At 42.7% G+C, this 20,678-nt stretch overlaps 1 protein-coding gene across 2 annotated transcripts; it reads right to left on the minus strand.

Moving 5' to 3' along the window:
* Positions 1–139: 139 nt before the first annotated feature.
* LOC133511231 (integrin beta-1-like) lies at positions 140–19,571 on the minus strand. Of its 2 annotated transcripts, XM_061839966.1 has the most exons (14): positions 19,204–19,571; positions 17,583–17,649; positions 17,270–17,355; positions 15,475–15,676; positions 14,471–14,641; positions 13,690–14,054; positions 13,170–13,265; positions 13,017–13,106; positions 12,803–12,943; positions 7,460–7,659; positions 6,107–6,345; positions 4,451–4,673; positions 2,398–2,627; positions 140–786 (listed from the first exon to the last, which is right to left on the minus strand). In XM_061839966.1, the coding sequence occupies exons 2-14, from the start codon at positions 17,647–17,649 to the stop codon at positions 626–628; spliced, it is 2,271 nt and encodes a 756-aa protein (XP_061695950.1). In that variant the 5' UTR covers positions 19,204–19,571; the 3' UTR covers positions 140–625. The 2 variants fall into 2 exon arrangements, with proteins under 2 accessions (XP_061695950.1, XP_061695951.1); XM_061839967.1 differs by lacking the exons at positions 17,270–17,355; positions 17,583–17,649; positions 19,204–19,571 and adding an exon at positions 15,845–15,977.
* Between the last annotated feature and the right edge of the window lie 1,107 nt (positions 19,572–20,678).

A 20,678-nucleotide genomic window follows, 5' to 3' on the forward strand; every position in this document is an offset into this window, starting at 1 on the left:
GCCACGAAACTGGCGAATACTGCAGTTAATTGCTGTCGCTGCACAGGTCGGCATGGTTGTTTTGGGAGTATCAAGAAAGCCAAAAAGAATTACAAACAACTTTATAAAAGTCAAACAAATACAAGACTATTTAGTCAAATTTATTACATTGCAAACAAAAATTAACACATTGATAGATATAATGTAACCCAAGCAAAATCCCTCACTATTTTCTTACTTCCAAACTTTGCACATCCGTGCCTGTGTGTCTTGTCATTACTGTACATGTACATGAGGTTTTAACATGATGGTAGCAACATGTGAGATGTGCACAGCCACAGTTAATTCACAGTTTAACAGCTAATAACCGTTAGCTATATTGCTGTCGTTAGTTACCACACTGAGTCATCCGCTATATCATCTTTATCAATTCCCTCCATTAGCATTGATTTAAAACATAAAGTGGACATATTGTGACAATAATAACAGACACAGATATGTTAGATTTGCTTAACGCATCAATAACGTGATGTAATCTTTAATTGTGGTTTCCATGAAATGATGAAATGGAGCAGTGAACATTACATTTCTCCAAAATTTCATCCCGCTTCGCTCCTCTGTTGTTCTTGAAGTCTCTAGTGGGAGATTAAAATGCAAACAGAGGAGTGAGAACTAAGGAGAATGCAAAAACACACATGAAACTGAGCCATTTGGTCGGTCCAAACAAGATGGAAGAGAGAGAACTGGAGGAGGGAACATGGTGAGTGCGAAGGAAGGTCGCCATGGGGCCAGCCGGCATGTCGTGTTCTGCGCGCACATTGAGAACACAGAAAAAGGTTAGAGACCAGTGGTTTAGGGACGAATCCCCATACACATGTTAATGCCTCATCTGTTTGCTTGACGTTTTGTCTATGTTTTGGTTTATTTCGTTTTTACATGCTTTCCCGTGTTCAATGTTTTCCATGTCTTCTGTGCTCAGTTCATTGTGTTCACCTGTTCTCTTTAACCCTCTACATTGTCTCGACCTATCAGCTCCCTCAAGGCAGTCGTGTCTTGTTCAGGTGTTCCTTGTTGTCTTGCCACTCTGTGCATTTAGCGCCCTGGTTTCTTTCATTTCTCATTGGTCTATTGTTTGTTTGTTTGTGTCAGTTTCATATCAGTTCTATCAGTAGTTATGTTCGGTTTCCAGTCGTAGGTTTATTTTTTGCTACTTTATTTGGTTGCTTTTTCTTGAAAATTAAATCTTTTGAGACTCTTGCACTCCCGCCTTCCCTCCCTGGTTGCCTATACTTGGGTCCTTGACATTTTTTTGGCTTGCATTCCTAGCTTTCAATAACCATAAAAGTGACACTTTTACTTTTCAATTCCAGACATATACAAATTTAAACAACTTTTTTTGTTGTTCTTGTTGCTGCGAAATTCATGAACCAAAATCACCGGAAATTAGGCTTAAAGGGGAAATCCACCAGTTTGCATTAACAATGTATCCAATAGTTCATGTAATATTTACTCTATTTTGACAATGTGACGTTAAATCCTCTCATTTGAGAAGATTTTCGAAAATTACGAATTTTCAGGAGAGCTGGCATTTTCACGAGTCACATGACCTACGTGCGCGGATGTGACGTGTTACGTGCTGCAACAAAGCCTTGATTACATGGGACATCATTTATGCCTTGCGCTGATTTCTTGGATTTATCCTCATCTGATGAAGAAATAGCAGTATCGGTTGATCGGGAAGACGGAGGAATAGTCCCATACAAAGCCATGAGCAGCAGAGCCATGAGCGGCTCGGCCACTCTGTTGATCAGAGAAATACTTCCATAAGCAGCCGTGAGCGACACAGCTCAAGGGCTCGGGGGAGCCATGAGCTCGCTCGCCGGGGAGCGAGCTCCCAACTCGGCTGCTCGGTTGATCGGGAAGACGGAGGAATATTTCCATACACACGGAAGTATTTCTCTGTCTTCTCGATCAACCAATACTGCTACTTCTTCATCAGATGACGATAAATCCGAGAAATCAGCACTGGGCAAAAATGGTGTCCCACGTAATCAAGCCTTTGTTGCGGCACGTAACGCGTCACATCCGCGCACGTAAGTCATATGACTCACGAAAATGGCAGCACCCCTGAAAATTTGTAATTGTCAATAAAAGTCTTCTCAAAACACTTACATATTAAATAAGAGAGGATTTAACATCACTTTGTCAAAATAGAGTACATATTACATGACCTATTGAATACATTGTTAATGCAAACCAGTGGATTTCCCCTTTAAGTCTATCAAATAGGACATAAAGTGTTGTATAATCAGCTGTATTTTTGTCATGATCATTATATTCTTAGGGTGAGGTACATTTAGTGGTACTAGGCATTAATCAAACAAGAATTTTAGAAGCTTTGTGCAGTATGTTTTATACCCTGCGTCCCAAAGACATGGATCTCCTTGATGTCATTCCTGTTGGAAATGGTGTAGAAGAACCAGTTGTCGTGTACGTCTCTCTCCTTGCAGTGCTTAATCGGAAAGCTGTCAGTGGGTTGAGGAAGACTCTGAAGGTCGTTCACCTTGGTCAACACAAAGTAATCACAGTCACGCTTGCAGGTGTCCTTCTTCTCGCCTGTCTGGAATGCTCGACACTGGACGCACGCCCTAACCACAAATAACACAAAGACAAAACCAAGTCAAAAAACTTTTTTTTTTTTTTTATTGCAAAGTATACATGATGCGGCACAATGGAAACTGCATAGTACATCTGCCTCATAGTTCCGAGGACCAGAGTTCAAATCCTGCCCCCGACTGTGTGGTGTTTGCACGTTCTCCCAATGCCTGTGTGGGTTTTCTCCTGGTACTCCCGTTTCTTCATCACAAAAATATCCATGGTAGCTTAATTGAGAATGGACCTACCTGTAGGTGTGAATGTGAGTAGTTGTTCATTTCTATGTGACCTGTGATTGGCTAGCAATTAGTTCAGCGTATACCCCAAATCTCGACCAGCAATAGCTTGGATAGGCTCCAGCATGCCCATGACCTTAGTGAGGATAAGCTACAGAAAACAAAAAATATTCTGTTATACAAAGCTAAATTTAGAACAACAATTTTGTGTGTTTCTGCAGGGAAATTGTCTGGCAGAGTTTCCATTCAGAATTAACTATAATTTCGACCTCTACTACAAATTTTCCCATGCCCTCGGTGAGGGAAGGGACATTAAGTCTGAGTGGGCCGTTTTACTTCCCCTGGTTATGGAAGCTGCCAACTGGAGATATGGCCGTAAGGTGGTCATGCCTGTCATTACTGCTATCCCCAAATTCATTGGTGGACACAAGTGGTTAGGGATGCCATCAAGACAAGGAAGGAATCCTACTCTGGAACTGCCTGCCTTTTCCTCACTTCAAATCCAGACCCAAAATGCACATACCATTTTCAAGATGGCCTACTCTTTTCCCTGAACCACCATTACCATTGGCATGTACATTCATTCATGCATCTTCCGTTCCACTTATCCTCACTAGGGTCGCAGGCGTGCTGGATGCTATCTCAGCTATCTTTGGGCGAAAGGCAGGCTACACCAGGTGTGGTTACCAACCTATCGCAGGGCACATAGAAAAAAACAACCGTTCGCACTCAAATTCACATCTACATATAATTTGGAGTCTTCGATTGACGCATGTCTTTTTGGAGTACCCGAAAAAAATCCACACGGGCAAAGGTAGAATATGCAAATGGCACACAGAGGCGAGGCCAGGCTTTGTACATCCTGAGGTGGTCACCAGCCAATCACAGTATTATTATTATTATTATTGTGATCCTTCCATCCATTTTCTGAACTGCTTATCCTCACAACAGTCATGGGAGTGACGGGCCCTCTCGTAGCTATCATCAGGCAGGAGGCAGGGCACACCCTGAACTGGTTCACAACCAGTCGCAGGGAACATACAGACGAACCATGTTTTTGAGATATTGGAGGAAAAATAGATTGCCTGGAGAAAACCCACGCAGGCATGGGGAGAAAATGCAAACTCCTGAGATTTGAACCCCGGGCCTCAAAACTGTGAGACCAATGCTCTAACCAGCTGCCCCACCGTGTTGCCTATTGTTGTTATTTTCTCTGAATCATAGTTTTCAGGTGGCCACAAGCCTGCGTGAAGTTTGCATGTTCTCCCCGTGCCTGCGTGGGTTTCCCCCAGGCACTGCGGTTTCCTCCCACATCCCAAAAACATGCATTCATTGGAGACTCTAAATCGTCCCGAGGCTTGATTGCAATCTATGTGCCCTGCGATTGGTTGGCAACCAGTTCAGGGTGTACCCCGCCTCCTGCCCGTTGTCAGATGGGATAGTCCCCTGCACTCCCGTGACCCTTGTGTGAATAAGTGGCTCAGAAAATGGATGAATGGATGTATATATTTTTGCAGTAAAAACACTTTGGTTACGGTTTTTGTTTTATGATATTTTTTTCTCTGTTACTTGGGACTGACATGTGTTGTCCACAGACTCCAGGGCAGGTAGGGCAGATCTCACAGGTTGGTCCCTGGAATTTGGAGTCAGTGCATTTGCAGGTTCCACAGTTGCAGGTTCCTCGCCCGTTGCAGATCTGCCCATTCTTTGCCATGCACGTGGATATGTCCAGGGAGCAGTCGCAAGCACTGCCCGTGTAGTTGCGGTCGCACACACACATGCGACACTCGCAGCGGCCATGGCCTGATGACACAAACGTACACAACCACTTAACAAAAACTTATATACTTAAACCAACTGAAGGCTTTAAATTCTTCTATCCAATTAAAAACTTTAAAACTGCTTTGATTAAATGAAAGGCTTCTCCATAACCTTTTTATTTTGTTTAATTTCTTATTATTCCAAAGGTTTTTAAAGTTCCTTGTTGATAAAATAATGTAACCCTGGTGAGCATATGCAGTACAGAGTATGGATGGATAAATTAAAAAAGAAAAACATTTTAAGACCTGATCAAAATGAGCGTTTTAAATTTTTTTGGAACGATGAGGTTGATAGAACCGTGGAAACAGAAAGAGCGGGTGATGGTATGCATGGTGAATAGCTTGATCAAATGAAGACCATTTTGAAAGATCAATGTGGAAATATTTGAGACAATTTATAGTTTTAGACCCCTTTCTTCATGAAGTCATTTAAATGAATAAAGCAATGTTTCTGTAAGTCCCGATGCAAAACTGTCTGTCTGTCTAATCTGTTGTTCATACTCTGATTAAAATATAAACTCACATTTTTTTTTCATTGCCTTCTTAAACTTATCCATCAATGTTCTGAGCTGCTTATCCTCACAAGTGTTGCAGGAGTGATAGAGCTGAACCCAGCTGTCTTTGGGTGTACTGATGTAAATATTAGGATGTCTACTTCTTACTTTTACCTGAGTCATATTTTAAAGTAACAGTACTCCTACTTGAGTACAATATTTGGATACTCTGCCCTTTAATGGTCAGTATTGCCCTGTGACCATCTTGCCTCACCCCTACCATTTTCTCCAATTTTAATGCCCTAATTCCCACCACACACAATCACCTGGTAACTATAGTAATAGCGTGGGTGATGGTTTTTCATATTTCTCTTGACTTGGCTCTTCGTGTCTGTTGCTGGTCCACATAGTTTCTTTCAAGTAAGACTTTTCCCCCCTTTTCGCTCTTCCACTTTCCTCTAGGATGCATGTGCTCAGTCACAGCATACAAATAGGCGCTTTAAAGTGGCCATGCTTTGGCCTATGCAAAGAGAAGCAAGAGAAGAGTAATTTTATGGCGTAGGTAGCGCAAACTTCATGGCACAGTTGTGCTGGATAACTATTGATGTGAAGAAATGTGCTTGATTTCTTATATATAGGGGGAAAGGTGGAACTCATTTCAGACTCCAAAGTGTATCACGCCGGACCATTTCATCCATGGCCTTGTGAAAACTACATTTAGGAAAACTGAAATGGTAAAAAAACTTTAACACTTCAGTATATCTCCACAATCTAGTACTACCGAGTTCTCAGTCTTTTCGTTTTCAGCAATTAGCTTCATACATGTATAATTTATTTTGAAGTAATTATCTGAATTTACATTACCCTGTTTTTAAACATTAAGATTTTTTGTAAAGTTGATGTGACAACTAGTCATGCCTACCTCCGCAAAGCTTGTTGTTGGCGCGGTCACAGTTGAAGTTGTCGCACTCACAGAACTTTCCGCTATAGATCTCAGCAGGGTTGTACCTCTTCTTGCACTCACAACTTCCACACACACAGTCGCCATTGTTACTGCAGATGTCTGCGCCATTGTTCATGCGGCAGTTGGCATCCACATCCTCCATGTAAAGGTCGTCCGTGTTGCACCCGCACAGATTGCCAACATGGCCTGGGTTGCAACTGAGAAGAAAATATTTTTGTACACAATTTCAATGAAGGGGGACGTGCTGTTAAACAGAAATACAGACGACAATGATTTGCAAATCATTCATCCTGTCATGATCCTCCCTCTCCAGCCCGGGCTGTGCGATGTAATCCCTCCACCCTGTCCTGGTTGATCTCTTTCCGGTTGGACATCCCTGGACCACTCGTGAACAAGACCAAGATACTTGAACTGTTCCACTTGGGGCAGGATCTTACCCCCGAAATGAAGAGGGCATGCCATCCTTTGCAGACTGAAGAGGATGGTCTCAGATTTGTTGGTGCTTATTCTCATCCCAGCTGCTTCACACTCGCCTGATAACTACTCCAACAGAACCACGTCATCTCCAAAAACCAGTGATGCAATACTGAGGCCACCAAACCGAACCCCCTCTACGCCTCGTCTGTGCCTAGAAATTCTGTCCATAGATGTTACGAACAGAATCGGTGACAAATTGCAACATTGGCCAAGTCCAACCCTCACCGGAAATGAGTCCAACTTACTGCAGGCAATGCGAATGAAATCATGACACACTCATACAGGGATCGAATAGCCCATATCAGGGTCAGATGTCCAATAACAGAACTCTGCTCACGTTCTGATTGCGGGAGGCTGTTCTCCCCAATCACGCTCTTCCAGGTCTCACTGTCATTGCCCATGTGAACCTTGTCCCCCAGCAGAATGATAGAGCCCCCACAATACAATGATTTGCAACGGCACAGTGGTGCGGTATGTTTTGATTTCACACAATGTCCCAACTTTCATTGAATTGAGTTTGTAATATCACCCTGTCGTTTGAATTACAGGGTGTAGTATTGTTTGGATAGTAGCATTTTATTTTCTGGAAATTTGGAATTGAGTCTCATAAAATGACATTTTTTAATTTCATTTTTTGTCAGTATATTAATATGATCTGATTTCAAATTTTTGGTTTAAACAGATTTTTCCCCATTATTTCCAATGACATTAAATTTTTTTCCCTTCTATTCATTCAATTGTAAAATTTCCCATGTCTTCTGATTCCAAGCAAGTTTTGGAATTGTTTTAGCCAGAAAGTATTTAATTGATGAATCAAAAATCATTGGCACTCACTTGCAGGTGCCGCACTCAAAAGTCCCATGTCTGTTGCACTTGTTGCTGTTGGGCTCTCCCTTGGCCGAGCACTGACATTCGCAGATGAAGTTCAGGACCACCTCAACCTCTTCGGTGATGCCTACTGGTTTGATTTTGATGCTTTCTGGCTTGCCGCGTGATGGACACTCCTGAGACTCAATGGAGATCTTGAAAGTCACCTTAGGAACACAAGGACAAAATCACAAATCATAATTTCGACAATTTTTGACACTCTTAAGTCAGAGTAAGAGTAGTCCATCCATCCACTACTTTTGGATAGATGGATAATAATAATAATAGCAATGACAGCAACAACAATAATAATGTTCCTCACCGTTTAATGGCCTTAATTTTAAAAATAAAAGGACTGGAGGAATGATTATAACATTAACTACCTCACCCTGAGAGCGCTTCCTCCATCTCTCCTTTTCCATCTTCAAATGTTCTTTATAAGATGATGATATAAGAGCGTGGTTTTGGCTACACTATAAATTTATCTCTTTATTCCAATCCATCCATCCATTTTCTTAGCCACTTATCCTCACAAGGGTAACAGGAGTGCTGGAGCCTAGCCCGGCTGTCAACAGGCAGGAGGCAGGGTACACCCTGAACTGCTTGCCAACCAATTGACCCCTCCGTAGAAATTGCATCATCTGCGTCGCTGACCAATCAGAGGCCAGAGATCTGCATAAACCACGCCCCTTTCTAGCATCCGCCATTACCTCAGACAACGTTGCATGTTCCAGTATAGCTTTTGTTAGCGTTTTATCGCGTACTTGGGTTCTTTAACAATAGATATGGTTAAGAGGTGTAGTCACGGACTTTGTAATAGTGACGACAGGTATCCTGAAAGGCTAGTTGGTGGAGTTCAATTCGTACCCTTTCCAAAACCGAAGACCCAGTACGAAAAATGTCTTCGATGGATCAAACTTTGTGGAAGACGGCATGATCAACTGAATCCATCTAAAATCAACCGGAACAGAAGACCGAGTACGAAAAATGTCTTCGATGGATCAAACTTTGTGGAAGATCGCATGATCAACTTCTTCTTCTTCTTTTCCTTTCGGCTTGTCCCGTTAGGGGTCGCCACAGCGTGTCATCTTTTGCCATCTTAGCCTATCTCCTGCATCTTCCTCTCTAACCCCATCTGCCCTCATGTCTTCCCTCACCACATTCATAAAACTTCTCTTTGGTCTTCCTCTCGCTCTTTTGCCTGGGAGCTCCATCCTCACCATCCTTCTACCAATATACTCACTCGCTCGCCTCTGAACATGTCCAAACCATCGAAGTCTGCTCTCTCGAATCTTGTCTCCAAAACATCCAGCTTTGGCTGTCCCTTTAATGAGCTCATTTCTAATCCTATCCAACCTGGTCACTCCGAGCGAGAACCTCAACATCTTCATTTCTGCCACCTCCAGTTCAGATTCCTGTTGTTTCTTCAGTGCCACTGTCTCTAATCCGTACATCATGGCCGGCCTCACCACTGTTTTGTAAACTTTGCCCTTCATCCTAGCAGACACTCTTCTGTCACATAACACACAAAACACCTTTCGCCAGCTGTTCCAAGCTGCTTGGACCCGTTTCTTCACTTCCTGACCACACTCTCCATTGCTCTGTATTGTTGACCCCAAGTATTTGAAGTCGTCCACCCTCGCTATCTCTTTTCCCTGTAGCCTCACTCTTCCCCCTCTACTTTTCTCATTCACGCACATATATTCTGTTTGACTTCGGCTAATCTTCATTCCTCTCCTTTCCAGTGCATGTCTCCATCTTTCCAATTGTTCCTCTGCGTGCTCCCTGCTTTCACTGCATATGACAATATCATCTGCGAACATCATGGTCCAAGGGGATTCCAGTCTAACCTCATCTGTCAGCCTATCCATTACCACTGCAAACAGGAAGGGGCTCAGAGCTGATCCCTGATGCAGTCCCACCTCCACCTTAAATCCTCTGTCACACCTAAGGCACACCTCACCATTGTTCTGCTGCCATCATACATGTCCTGTACTATTTTAACATACTTCTCTGCCACACCAGACTTATGCATGCAGTACCACAGTTCCTCTCTTGGTACTCTGTCATAGGCTTTCTCTAGATCCACAAAGACACAATGTAGCTCCTTCTGACCTTCTCTGTACTTTTCCACGAGCATCCTCAAGGCAAATAATGCATCTGTGGTACTCTTTCTAGGCATGAAACCATACTGTTGCTCGCAGATACTTACTTCTGTCCTGAGTCTAGCCTCCACTACTCTTTCCCATAACTTCATTGTGTGGCTCATCAACTTTATTCCTCTATAGTTCCCACAGCTCTGAACATCCCCTTTGTTCTTAAAAATGGGAACTAGAACACTTTTCCTCCATTCTTCAGGCATCTTTTCGCCCGCTAGTATTCTGTTGAATAAGTTGGTCAAAAACTCCACAGCCATCTCTCCAAATTGCTTCCATACCTCTACCGGTATGTCATCAGGACCAACTGCCTTCCCATTTTTCATCCTTTGTAATGCCTTTCTGACTTCCCCCTTAGTAATCATTTCCACTTCCTGGTCCTTCACTCTTGCCTCTTCAACTCTTCCTTCTCTCTCATTTTCTTCATTCATCAACTTCTCAAAGTATTCTTTCCATCTATTTAGCACACTACCGGCACCAGTCAACACATTTCCATCTCTATCCTTAATCACCCTAACCTTCTGCACATCCTTCCCATCTCTATCCCTCTGTCTGGTCAACCTGTAGAGATCCTTTTCTCCTTCTTTCGTGTCCAACCTGGTGTACATGTCTTGCCTCTTGTTCAGCCTTTGCCACCTCTACCTTTGCCCTACGTCGCATCTCGATGTACTCCTTTCGCCTCTCCTCAGTCCTCTCAGTATCCCACTTCTTCTTCGCTAATCTCTTTCCTAGTATGACTCCCTGTATTATGGGGTTCCACCACCAAGTCTCCTTCTCCCCTTTCCTACCAGATGACACACCAAGTACTCTCCTGCCTGTCTCTCTGATCACCTTGGCTGTCGTCGTCCAGTCTTCCGGGAGCTTCGGTTGTCCATCGAGAGCCTGTCTCACCTCTTTCCGGAAGGCCGCACAACATTCTTCCTTTCTCAGCTTCCACCACATGGTTCTCTGCTCTACCTTTGTCTTCTTAATCTTCCTACCCACCACCAGAATCATCCTACATACTACCATCCTATGCTGTCGAGCTACACTCTCCCCTACCACTACTTTACAGTCAGTAACCTCCTTCATATTACATCGTCTGCACAAAATATAATCTACCTGCGTGGTTCTACCGCCGCTCTTGTAGGTCACTATATGTTCCTCCCTCTTTTGGAAATAAGTGTTCACTACAGCCATCTCCATCCTTTTTGCAAAGTCCACCACCATCTGCCCTTCAAAGTTCCTTTCCTGGATGCCGTACTTACCCATCACTTCTTCATCGCCCCTGTTTCCTTTACCAATATGTCCATTACAATCTGCACCAATCACAACTCTCTCGCTGTCTGGGATGCTCAGAACTACTTCATCTAGTTCCTTCCAGAATTTCTCTTTCAACTCTAGGTCACATCCTACCTGTGGTGGATAGCCGCTAACCACATTATACATAACACCCTCAATTTCAAATTTTAGTCTCATCACTCGATCTGATACTCTTTTCACCTCCAAGACATTCTTAGCCAGCTCTTCCTTTAAAATAACCCCTACTCCATTTGTCTTCCCATCTACTCCGTGGTAGAATAATTTAAACCCTGCTCCCAAACTTCTAGCCTTACTACCTTTCCACCTGCTCTCTTGGATGCACAGAATATCAACCTTTCTCCTAATCATCATGTCAACCAACTCCTGAGCTTTTCCTGTCATAGTCCCAACATTCAAAGTCCCTACACTCAGTTGTAGGCTCTGTGCATTCCTCTTTTTCTTCTGACGCTGGATCCGGTTTCCTCCTCTTCTTTGTCTTCGACCCACAGTAGCTGAATTTCCACCGACGCCCTGCAGGTTAGCAGTGCCGGGGGCGGGCGTTGTTAACCCGGGCCACGACCGATCCGGTATGGGATTCTTTAGATGAACGCTCATATTTGTTTGGCACAGTTTTTACGCCGGATGCCCTTCCTGACGCAACCCTCTGCATTTATCCGGGCTTGGGACCGGCCTACAGATTGCACTGGTTTGTGCCCCCATAGGGCTGCATGATCAACTGAATCCATCTAAAATAAGCCGGAACAGATATGTTTGCACGAAGGTAAGCCGTATATTTGATTTTCAATACATGTCTCATATAAATGAATTAGCAGTTCTTCGCTTGCATAACATAGCTTCGTGTGAATGATTGACACACTTGATCTGTGTTGAGCGATATTTTGCGATGATCTGACTGCACAAACGTGTTTCTTTGTTGCTGGCTAGCGAGCTAAGATAAACCGGACTATGTTTGCACGAAGGTATGCCCTATATTTGATTTTCAATACATGTCTCATATAAATGAATTAGCAGTTCTTCGCTTGCATAACGTAGCTACGTGTGAATGATTGACACATTTGCTCTGTGTTGAGCGATACTTTGCGATGATCTGACTGCACATACGTGTCCCATTGTTCGCGGCTAATTAGCTAAGCTAAACCGGACTAGCAGTCCTAAAAGCCTTCGACGTGCACCGAGACACCAAGACTGAAGGAAGGATGTTTGAGGACACTAAAGTAGTGATAGTCGTACTCGGTCGGGACTTACGTAGGTTCGGCACTAATTCAAGAATAATTATTGAGGGGAGCGCGTGACATTACGCAAAGAAAATGAGAGAAACAACTCGTAAATCAAGCCTCACCTTCTTCTTTTCCCTCATACGGTGGTTCATAAACGGCTATACAGATACACATACAGATTCTGCACACAAGTGTGATAGGTAACATAAAAATAGGAAACTGTCAATGACGAATTCGTCTTTGGGTTATAATATATTATATTATGTGGCTTCTCAGTCTTCCTCTGACTCCGGAAAGATCTCGCGCTAATATCGATGGTTTCTCCGTCGATATGCATGGAAATACCATTGAAATACCCCTCGCTGAAATACTGAAACCCTGCTGTCTGCTCTTCAACGATATTTCCCTATTCGCTAAGAATGCGAGTGAGAAATCAGTTGGTAAATCGGACAATTTCGCTCTTTTGCTAATTGTTTTTCTGAGGTTAGCACACGTGGGGTGACGTAACTTCAGGAGGCGTGGTTAAGTGCCCTGTACGGAGGGGTCAATTGCAGGGCATCAATGTAATACATTTCAAAGGCTTTCAATGTTTCCATTTGAATTTACTAGCTAAAATTTTTAAATATCCAACTTACCTCATCTCCAACGGAGATGTCAGAGCACTTTCTGCCATTTTTGCCAGTCCCCTCCAAGCCGTTCTTGCAGATAGATTTATAGGTGATGGAAACTCCTTTTGGAAGCTTGCTGTTTTCCAAAATGACCTGAGAGGACAAAGACTGCGCAAAAAGAATTTTAAAAAGGTGCAGTAGGAATCGTGTTGTGGCTGGAGAGTTAAGTTTTGCCCATTACGTTGTAGGCGTCTGTGATGAGTTTGATGATGTTGCTGGAATTGGAAGACAGCATACCCACTGCCGATTTGGGAATTTGATTTTTCAGCTCCTGTACACAAAGAAGATTGTGTGACATACAATAAATAAATGACAAAGTCTGGGTAGTTGGCACCTTGAAAACTGGTTGCAGTTCCTCGGTAACAGCAAAGATGATTTGGATATTGTGGTCATTTAGTTTCTGGACTAGCTGGGCAATGGAGGGATAGTCCTGGCAAACAATAAACAATATAAGCACATAGGCTAGTGAACCAATCAGAAGCTTGAAGAAAATAACTGGTAGAAAAGACAACAACTAACATCAGCATGTCATTCAGTGAAACTTAGACCTCCACAAATAAGTCAGTATGCCAGTGCTAGTAGTGAGCCAGTCGCTCAGTCACAGTATTGAGTCAGTCAGTCTGTGGCAATCAATCACTAATAAGTCAGTGTCAGTCAGCCAGTCAGCCCTCGTCGTTAGTCAGTTAGTCCTTATGGTAAGTCAGTCAATCCTAATAGTAAGTCTGTGTCAGTCTGTAAGTCAATTAGTTAGTCCTTGTAGTAAGCCGACCAGTCAGTAAATCAATCAATCAGTCCTAACAAATCAGTGACAGTCAACCAGTCAGTCCTAGTAGTCAGTAAATATGAGTTCATACATAGTGGTGACTCATGGTGTACATGTTGTTCTCCAGGTGACAATTTCCATCATTGGGGAGCTTGACGCCACCCAGTTTTCCATCTCCGGCAAAATTGAATCCTGCATCTGTGGAGATGATGAGGAGGCGAGGCACGTCCCTCCAGCCGATCTGCTCCTCACAAACGGCCGCCTGCATTATGGCGTCCAAGGCTCCCTCTGGAGAGTCCTGGGTTTCCGGGATCTGCTGTAGGTTGAGCAGCTGGGTGAACTCCCCTCCATTATTCGTCAGCTGCAGAATGTTCTTATAGCTGCTGCAGTTCTGGTCACCTATGCATGGGTCATGGGACCCTGCCATCCCCCTCTTCCCAACAAATGATCCAAACCCTGCAGGAACAGATGTGACGTTAAGTAAGTGCAGTATACGTTACTGGAACTAAAGTCACATTTACACTTAAGATTCCAGTTAATTTGAAAATGAAATTAAAGTCTTATCCATTCATCAATTTTCTGAGCCGCATATCTTCACAAGGGTCGTGGGAGTGCTTGAGCTCATCTTCGCTATCATCAGGCAGGAGACAGTGCACCCCCCCCCCACACACACACACACACACCCACACACCACTACTTCTACTACCTCACCGATATTCAGATATTTTCATTCTGAACATTTTTCTTCACCTGCATTGCACCAACATGTACACCCGCATGCTCCGAACAGAAAAATGTCTGACAAAATCTCCTACTTCTGGAGAAATGTTCCATTGGTGGAAATGTCTCATGAGTAAAGCCATTTTCCTAACCAATGCGGAAGTCTGAGGTGATGCTCTGCATTTGTGACATGATGTCTGTGCCCAGGATCTTGGCATTGTCCATGTCATCCTTCTTGGAGAAGTACAGGTTCATCAAGTAGTACACGTCTAAGGAGTAGTCCTCAGCTAGCTTGAACTTCACATCAAAAGTCTGTGGTTCACCTGCAGGATCAATCACCCGAAGGTCAGCACTCAGGAAATGGTTTTTCAACATAATACAGCAGTACCTTGACATAAGAGTGCCCCAATATACAAGTCTTTCAGTTTTGACCCATCACTTGACTTTCGTTTTTCTTACCTTGTCTTGTTTTTCATTGAGAAGTACAAAGGAGTGAAAAGGGTCTAACGGTTAGACTCTAACCCATCTTTGTAGAAATCAAGTTTGTAAACCATTGTAATGACTGACAAATGCCTGTAGATGGCAGGGTTGCTTTGTTTTGCGTTTGAGATAAGCACAGTTTTTGAGTGGATGATAACGATTAAGCATCAAAAATCTTTTTGGCACTTCTATTATGATGGAGAGAAATGAAAAGACATTTGAAAACGGACATGTGTATGCACTTCACACTCAGACTACAAAGGTAGATGTATGGTATAAACTGTATGTGTTCAGTAGGTAGTAGATAATGAGAGAAGATGACACAGTTCAATGGCAAATGGCAAGTAAAAATAAAAACATGTGGTCAGTCAGTGTCACTGAGAGCGCATTTTGTAGTTGTATATTTGTACATAAATGATTATTTTCAGACCAGAAGCCCTTTCTCAGTCTTACTTTTATTGTTTTATAGCTTGAGGTGTCTAGCAAATAAATATTTGCAACAAAGTCCTTGTTCTGCATGAAATATTTACTTTACTAAAGAACATAAAATGTTAGAAATGAACGTTTTGTTATTGATGAGGAATTTGACTTGTTATAATTTGAGTAACAAGCTTGGTCATAGTAGGAATTCAACTCATAAGTCAAAGTATCCCTACAATTGTACAGAAGGAAGTACCAGATCTGAGGTTGAGGGTGAGCTTCTGAGGCTGGATCTGCGTGACATGCTGATCATTGTTGCGTGCGGAGAAGGGTTTGTTCTCGGTGATGACAATGCTGCCGCGAGGATTCTCTATTTTAGCCAAGTTGCACTTCCTGGCCTTGAGAGACTCAAGGTCGTCACAGCGAGCAGATTTGAACTCGCCCGCCGAGAGGAATTCCTAAAGATACAAAAAAATGGAGACATCTGAGCCAGGATGTGATTTGGAAGATTCCACGAAAAGTGACTTTGGGTGGGCTGTTGGATAATATTAGAAAATACTGGCTAACTTAAGGCTAAAGGTGTTCACGTAGCATTTTCAAATATGCAAAGATTTGTCCCCCCTGACCTTGTCATTTTCTCATTGGCTAATGGATGATTAAGGATTTAAAAGGAGAAAGCAACCATTTTAGGTAACATCCCCAGTGACACGGGGTCAGGGTAGGCAATTGAGGCAGAGCCGCACTGCCCCCTGATGGTTTTTCCTGTCCACTGCTTGTGAATCGGAAAAACAATCTTATGATGAAATGACGTTGTTCCATTATAGTTCCTTATTACTGATTTTCTGTTTCAATCCAACAATTTCAACGATTTCATCATTAAAATATCCAAAATGTCACATTTTCTGTTCAAATGCATGGGAAACACAGCTACGAATCACGTTGAGTCATCGCTCCCAAGATGCTTCAGGAAAGCACGCACACATCCATTCAGGAAGCTTTTGATTGGTCCTTGGCTGCACACGAGAGACATTATTGTTTCCTCACTACATAGCCAATAATATACGTTTGATCACACATGTACTGCACATAGGGAGGTTTTACAGACTGTCTGATATTTTCAATGAAAATGTGTGACATTTAGTCTTTCTTAGAGATACCCCATAGCTCAGTGGTTAGAGCATTAATTTGGTAAACCAGGGCTATCTCACTGGAGCCTCTACTCCCCAGGAGGGGTTGCATCAGGAAGGGCCTCTGGCTTAAAAACTGTGCCAAACAAAAATGAGCGTTCATCTGAGATCTCACGCTGTGATGACCCTTAACGGGACAAGCCGAAAGAAACGTATTTAGTCTTTCTTATCAACCAGAAAAGGCACTGAAAGTGCTGTGGGATCCGGTCTGTACGGTGCCACAACCAGCGTGTGACCGTGTTGAATTAGATTTCAGAAATTTTCAAACCTCACGTGACTGGTCCCCGTCCATTTCTTCAACAAATTGGCAACCCAAAACTATGAATTTCACTTCATACGTAGTTAGTATTCTTTTGTTTTTATTGCTCCATGGTGTGGAATTGATAGAAGCATCGTAAAGATTTAAAAATATCGAATTGTTCTAATTAAGGTCAACATTCAAATATAGACTTATCTTCTATTTTGGGTTCATGTTTGTGTCCCACTGCACCTCACTGTACATCACACAAGTGTCACTAAAAAGTACAGTAGTTGTACCACATGATTTCTGACAGCTAATTGGCAAAGAATGGATTAATATAATAATAAACATCCCATACGTTTCAGAGGTTAAGATGTTGCTCACTGATTTGCCCGTTATTTTTTCATAATAAAGTGTGTTTTCACTTACAGTAGTTCTACATTGTACAGTATTTCTCTGCAACCACACATAGATAAAAAAATGTCAGTATAACTTTGTTCTGGGGCTTCATTGATTTTCCATTCATTGAAACGAGAAACTACAAGGTCGTTGTTTTTTTTTTTTTTCGCCAAGATTCAACCGTCATAGCTTTAACAGAAAGACCCGTCCAGACCCAAACTCACCTCATCTGCACACCACCCGCATGACTCCGCAACTTGGATGCACTCATTGCACGACCGAGCGTTGGCCTTGATGCAAACGCTTACCTCTGAAGAGAACCATGTAAAAGTTACATGTAAAAAGCAGCTGTAAGTAAGTATGGCGGAACTATTTCCGTTCATAAATACTTCATTGTCATGTTAAACATTACATCATAATCTCTGTGGACATGACCGTACAGCATCAGAATTTTTAAAAGCAGACTTCTTCTAGAACATTTGGCTAAACAGTATATAATAGTAGGCCTGATATACTATGTTACATTTGAAGTTTTACCGCGTTGCGCTAAACTGAAGGTCAGAAGTGCCAATGACGACGCTAGCGTGAGTAGCCAAAGATCCATCTGGAACCAAAAACAAACAAAAAAAAAATTAATTTCATTAAAATGTTTCACCTGGATACATATTGTACCTATATGGTGATAAGTCGAGAAAACAAAATGGTGATAAATTTTTTTTAGAGACACTGAAAACTGAAGAAAACTAATAGATCAACATTTGTAAAACAACACTTTACAATATTCAACTATATTAAAACCCAAAATAATAACATAATTCCAGCCATTCATTTATTTTCTGGGCCGCTTATCCTCATGAGGGTTGCAGCAGTGCTGGACCCAATCCCAGCTGTCATGGGGCAGAAGGCAGGGTTCACCCTGAACTGGTTGCCAGCCAATTGCAGGGCACTTGAAGACAGACAACAGTCCCACTCACAATCACACCTACGGACAATTTAGAGAGCCCAATCAATGCATGTTTTTTGGGGATGTGGGAGGAAACCGGTGTGCCCGGAGAAAATCCACACAGGCACGAGGAGGACATGCAAACTCCACACAGGCGCGGCTGGGATTTGAACCCCATTCCTCAGAACTGTGAGGCCAATGCTCTACTGCTGTTCCACTGTGCTGCCTAATAACATGATTGGTTGTGTGTTTTATTTATACATATCAAAGTAGAGACATACTATGAAATACAGTACAGTAATCACTCTCTACTTCGCGGATTCAGTGCATTGCGGATTTACACCCCCCCGCCCCCTCCGTACTGATGCGCCATCCTCGGCGGGACGACATGGACCAATGAAGCAAAAAAAAAAAAAAATATCGCCAGCATATATTAGTACAGTACTGTAGTGGGAAGACACATTGATAGAGTATAATGCAATGCGGCATCCCACGCAAGACGACAAGGATATACTGTATGAAGAGGAAAAAAAAAAACAAAACGCCATTTAACACTACTTCGTGGTTTTTCACTTTTCGTGGGTGGGTCTGGTACCAATTAACGGTGAAAAACGAGGGATTACTGTTATATAAACTGCATAGCACACAACAGAACTGTACTTTTCTGGACATATGAATCTTGTTTACTGTAGTTTTTATAGTCTTTTTTTTCTTCTTATTTTGAACACAAACTTCTTGTTGCACACCAATTGGGTGACAGGATGCCACCGTGGGTGGTGGCTGCCCTTATGGCCCATATCAAAAACCACCACTCACATGGGAATACTGTATTAGAGTGCTGTTTTTCCTCATTTAAAACTCATTATTTATGCATTTATTGCTGGTATAAATGATCAGATTTCCATTCCTTTTATCAATAGGATAAGATGTTTTGGGATGGGAGCAATTTGAGTTGCGAATATGATCCGTCCCCAATCTGCACCGGAGTTTTCTGTCCTACTTGAGCCGAAGTGAAGCCTGCGAGGTGAAACGTCTTTGGAGTTAAACAAAACAATCTTGTTGCGAGTTCCAATAAAATGACCCACAGGAGACACAATACATTTGCAGTTCATCTTCCTCACGTTATTTCTTTCATCGGCTGAAAATGGCAGCATGACAAACTTAAACGGTGTTGAGAAAAAGGGGTAAAATTTGGGAATTAAGAGTAACACTTACCTTGTTATGATACTTTGTTCCAGAAGACTCACAGTAACTTGTATTATTTCAACAGAATTCCTTATTTTATATACACGCACACACACAAGAGAAGCACGCACAGACAAATAGTAAAATGTGGCTGGAGTCTGCCTGTTTTCCTCCTCTTTAGGCAAACATATTTTCCACAGCTGGGAAAGATCATTGGTCCCCCCTACTAATATTTAGACATTGTAAAATATCCCCCCACCCCCCTTCCAACAGACACATAAGCATGTGACGCAAATTCTAAAGGCATTTTTTTCTACCGTCAATACAAAGCAAAACTTTGTTTCTATATAGTAGTATTTTATGGCGACAGCATCTGCCTCACAGTTCTGTGGACCGGGCTTCAAATCCCAGCCCCACCTGTATGGAGTTTACATGTTCTCCCGTGTCTGCGTGGGTTTCCTCCCACATCCCCAAAACATGCAGCGTAGGTTAATGGACTGCAGCTGTGATTGTGAGTGTGATTGGCTGTTTGTTTCGATGTGCCCTGCGATTGGCTGGGAACCACAGCGAAGAAAGTAGGCGTTTGAACACCCTGCTATATTGCAAGTTCTCCCACTTAGAAATCAGGGAGGGGTCTGAAATTTTCATAGTAGGGGCATATCCACTGTGAGAGAGATAATCTAAAAAGAAAAATCCAGAAATCACAATGTATGATTTTTTAACGATTTATTTGTGTGATACAGCTGCAAATAAGTATTTGAACACCTATCAGCTAGAATTCTGACCCTCAAAGACCTGTTAGTCCGCCTTTAAAAGTCCACCTCCACTTCATGTATTATACTGAATCAGATCCACCTGTGTGAGGTCGCTAGCTGCATAAAGACACCTGTCCACCCCATACAATCAGTAAGACTCAAACTTGGAACATGGCCAAGACCAAAGAGCTGTCCAAAGACACCAGAAACAAAATTGTACAAGTCCACACGGCTGGAAAGGGCTACGGAGAAATTTCCAAGCGGCTTGGTGAAAAAAGGTCCACTGTTGGAGCAATCATTAGAAAATGGAAGAAGCCAAACATGACGGTCACTCTCAGTCGGAGTGCGGCCCCATGTAAGATATCACATCGTGGGGTCTCAATGATCCTTAGAAAGGTGAGGAATCAGCCCAGGGCTACACGACAGGACTTGGTCAATGACCTGAAAAGAGCTGGGACCACCGTTTCCAAGGTGACTGTTGGTAATTCACTAAGACGTCATGGTTTGAAATCATGCATGGCACGGAAGGTTCCACTGCTTAAATCAGCACATGTCAAGGCCCATCTTAAGTTTTCCAACGACCATTTGGATGATACAGAGGAGTCATGGGTGAAAGTTTTGTGGTCAGATGGGACCAAAATGGAACTTTTTGGTCGTAATTCCACTCACCGTGTTTGGAGGAGGATGAATGATGAGTTCCATCCCAAGAACACCATCCCTACTGCGAAGCACAGGTTAGGGTTACACACA

The sequence above is a fragment of the Syngnathoides biaculeatus genome, chromosome 13, assembly GCF_019802595.1.
Source record: "Syngnathoides biaculeatus isolate LvHL_M chromosome 13, ASM1980259v1, whole genome shotgun sequence".
NCBI classification, from domain to species: Eukaryota; Metazoa; Chordata; class Actinopteri; order Syngnathiformes; family Syngnathidae; genus Syngnathoides; species Syngnathoides biaculeatus.

What these genes read in the sequence shown, in the direction of transcription:
- LOC133511231 (XM_061839966.1), bottom strand. Translation starts at nt 17,649, where the DNA reads ATGGATCTTTGGCTACTCACGCTAGCGTCGTCATTGGCACTTCTGACC. An exon ending in ACACCATGAGTCACCACTAT is followed by an intron (nt 13,266 to 13,689) that starts GTATGAACTCAT and finishes ATTGTTTGCCAG; the next exon opens with GACTATCCCTCCATTGCCCA. An exon ending in TTTGAGTGCGGCACCTGCAA is followed by an intron (nt 6,346 to 7,459) that starts GTGAGTGCCAAT and finishes TTTTCTTCTCAG; the next exon opens with TTGCAACCCAGGCCATGTTG.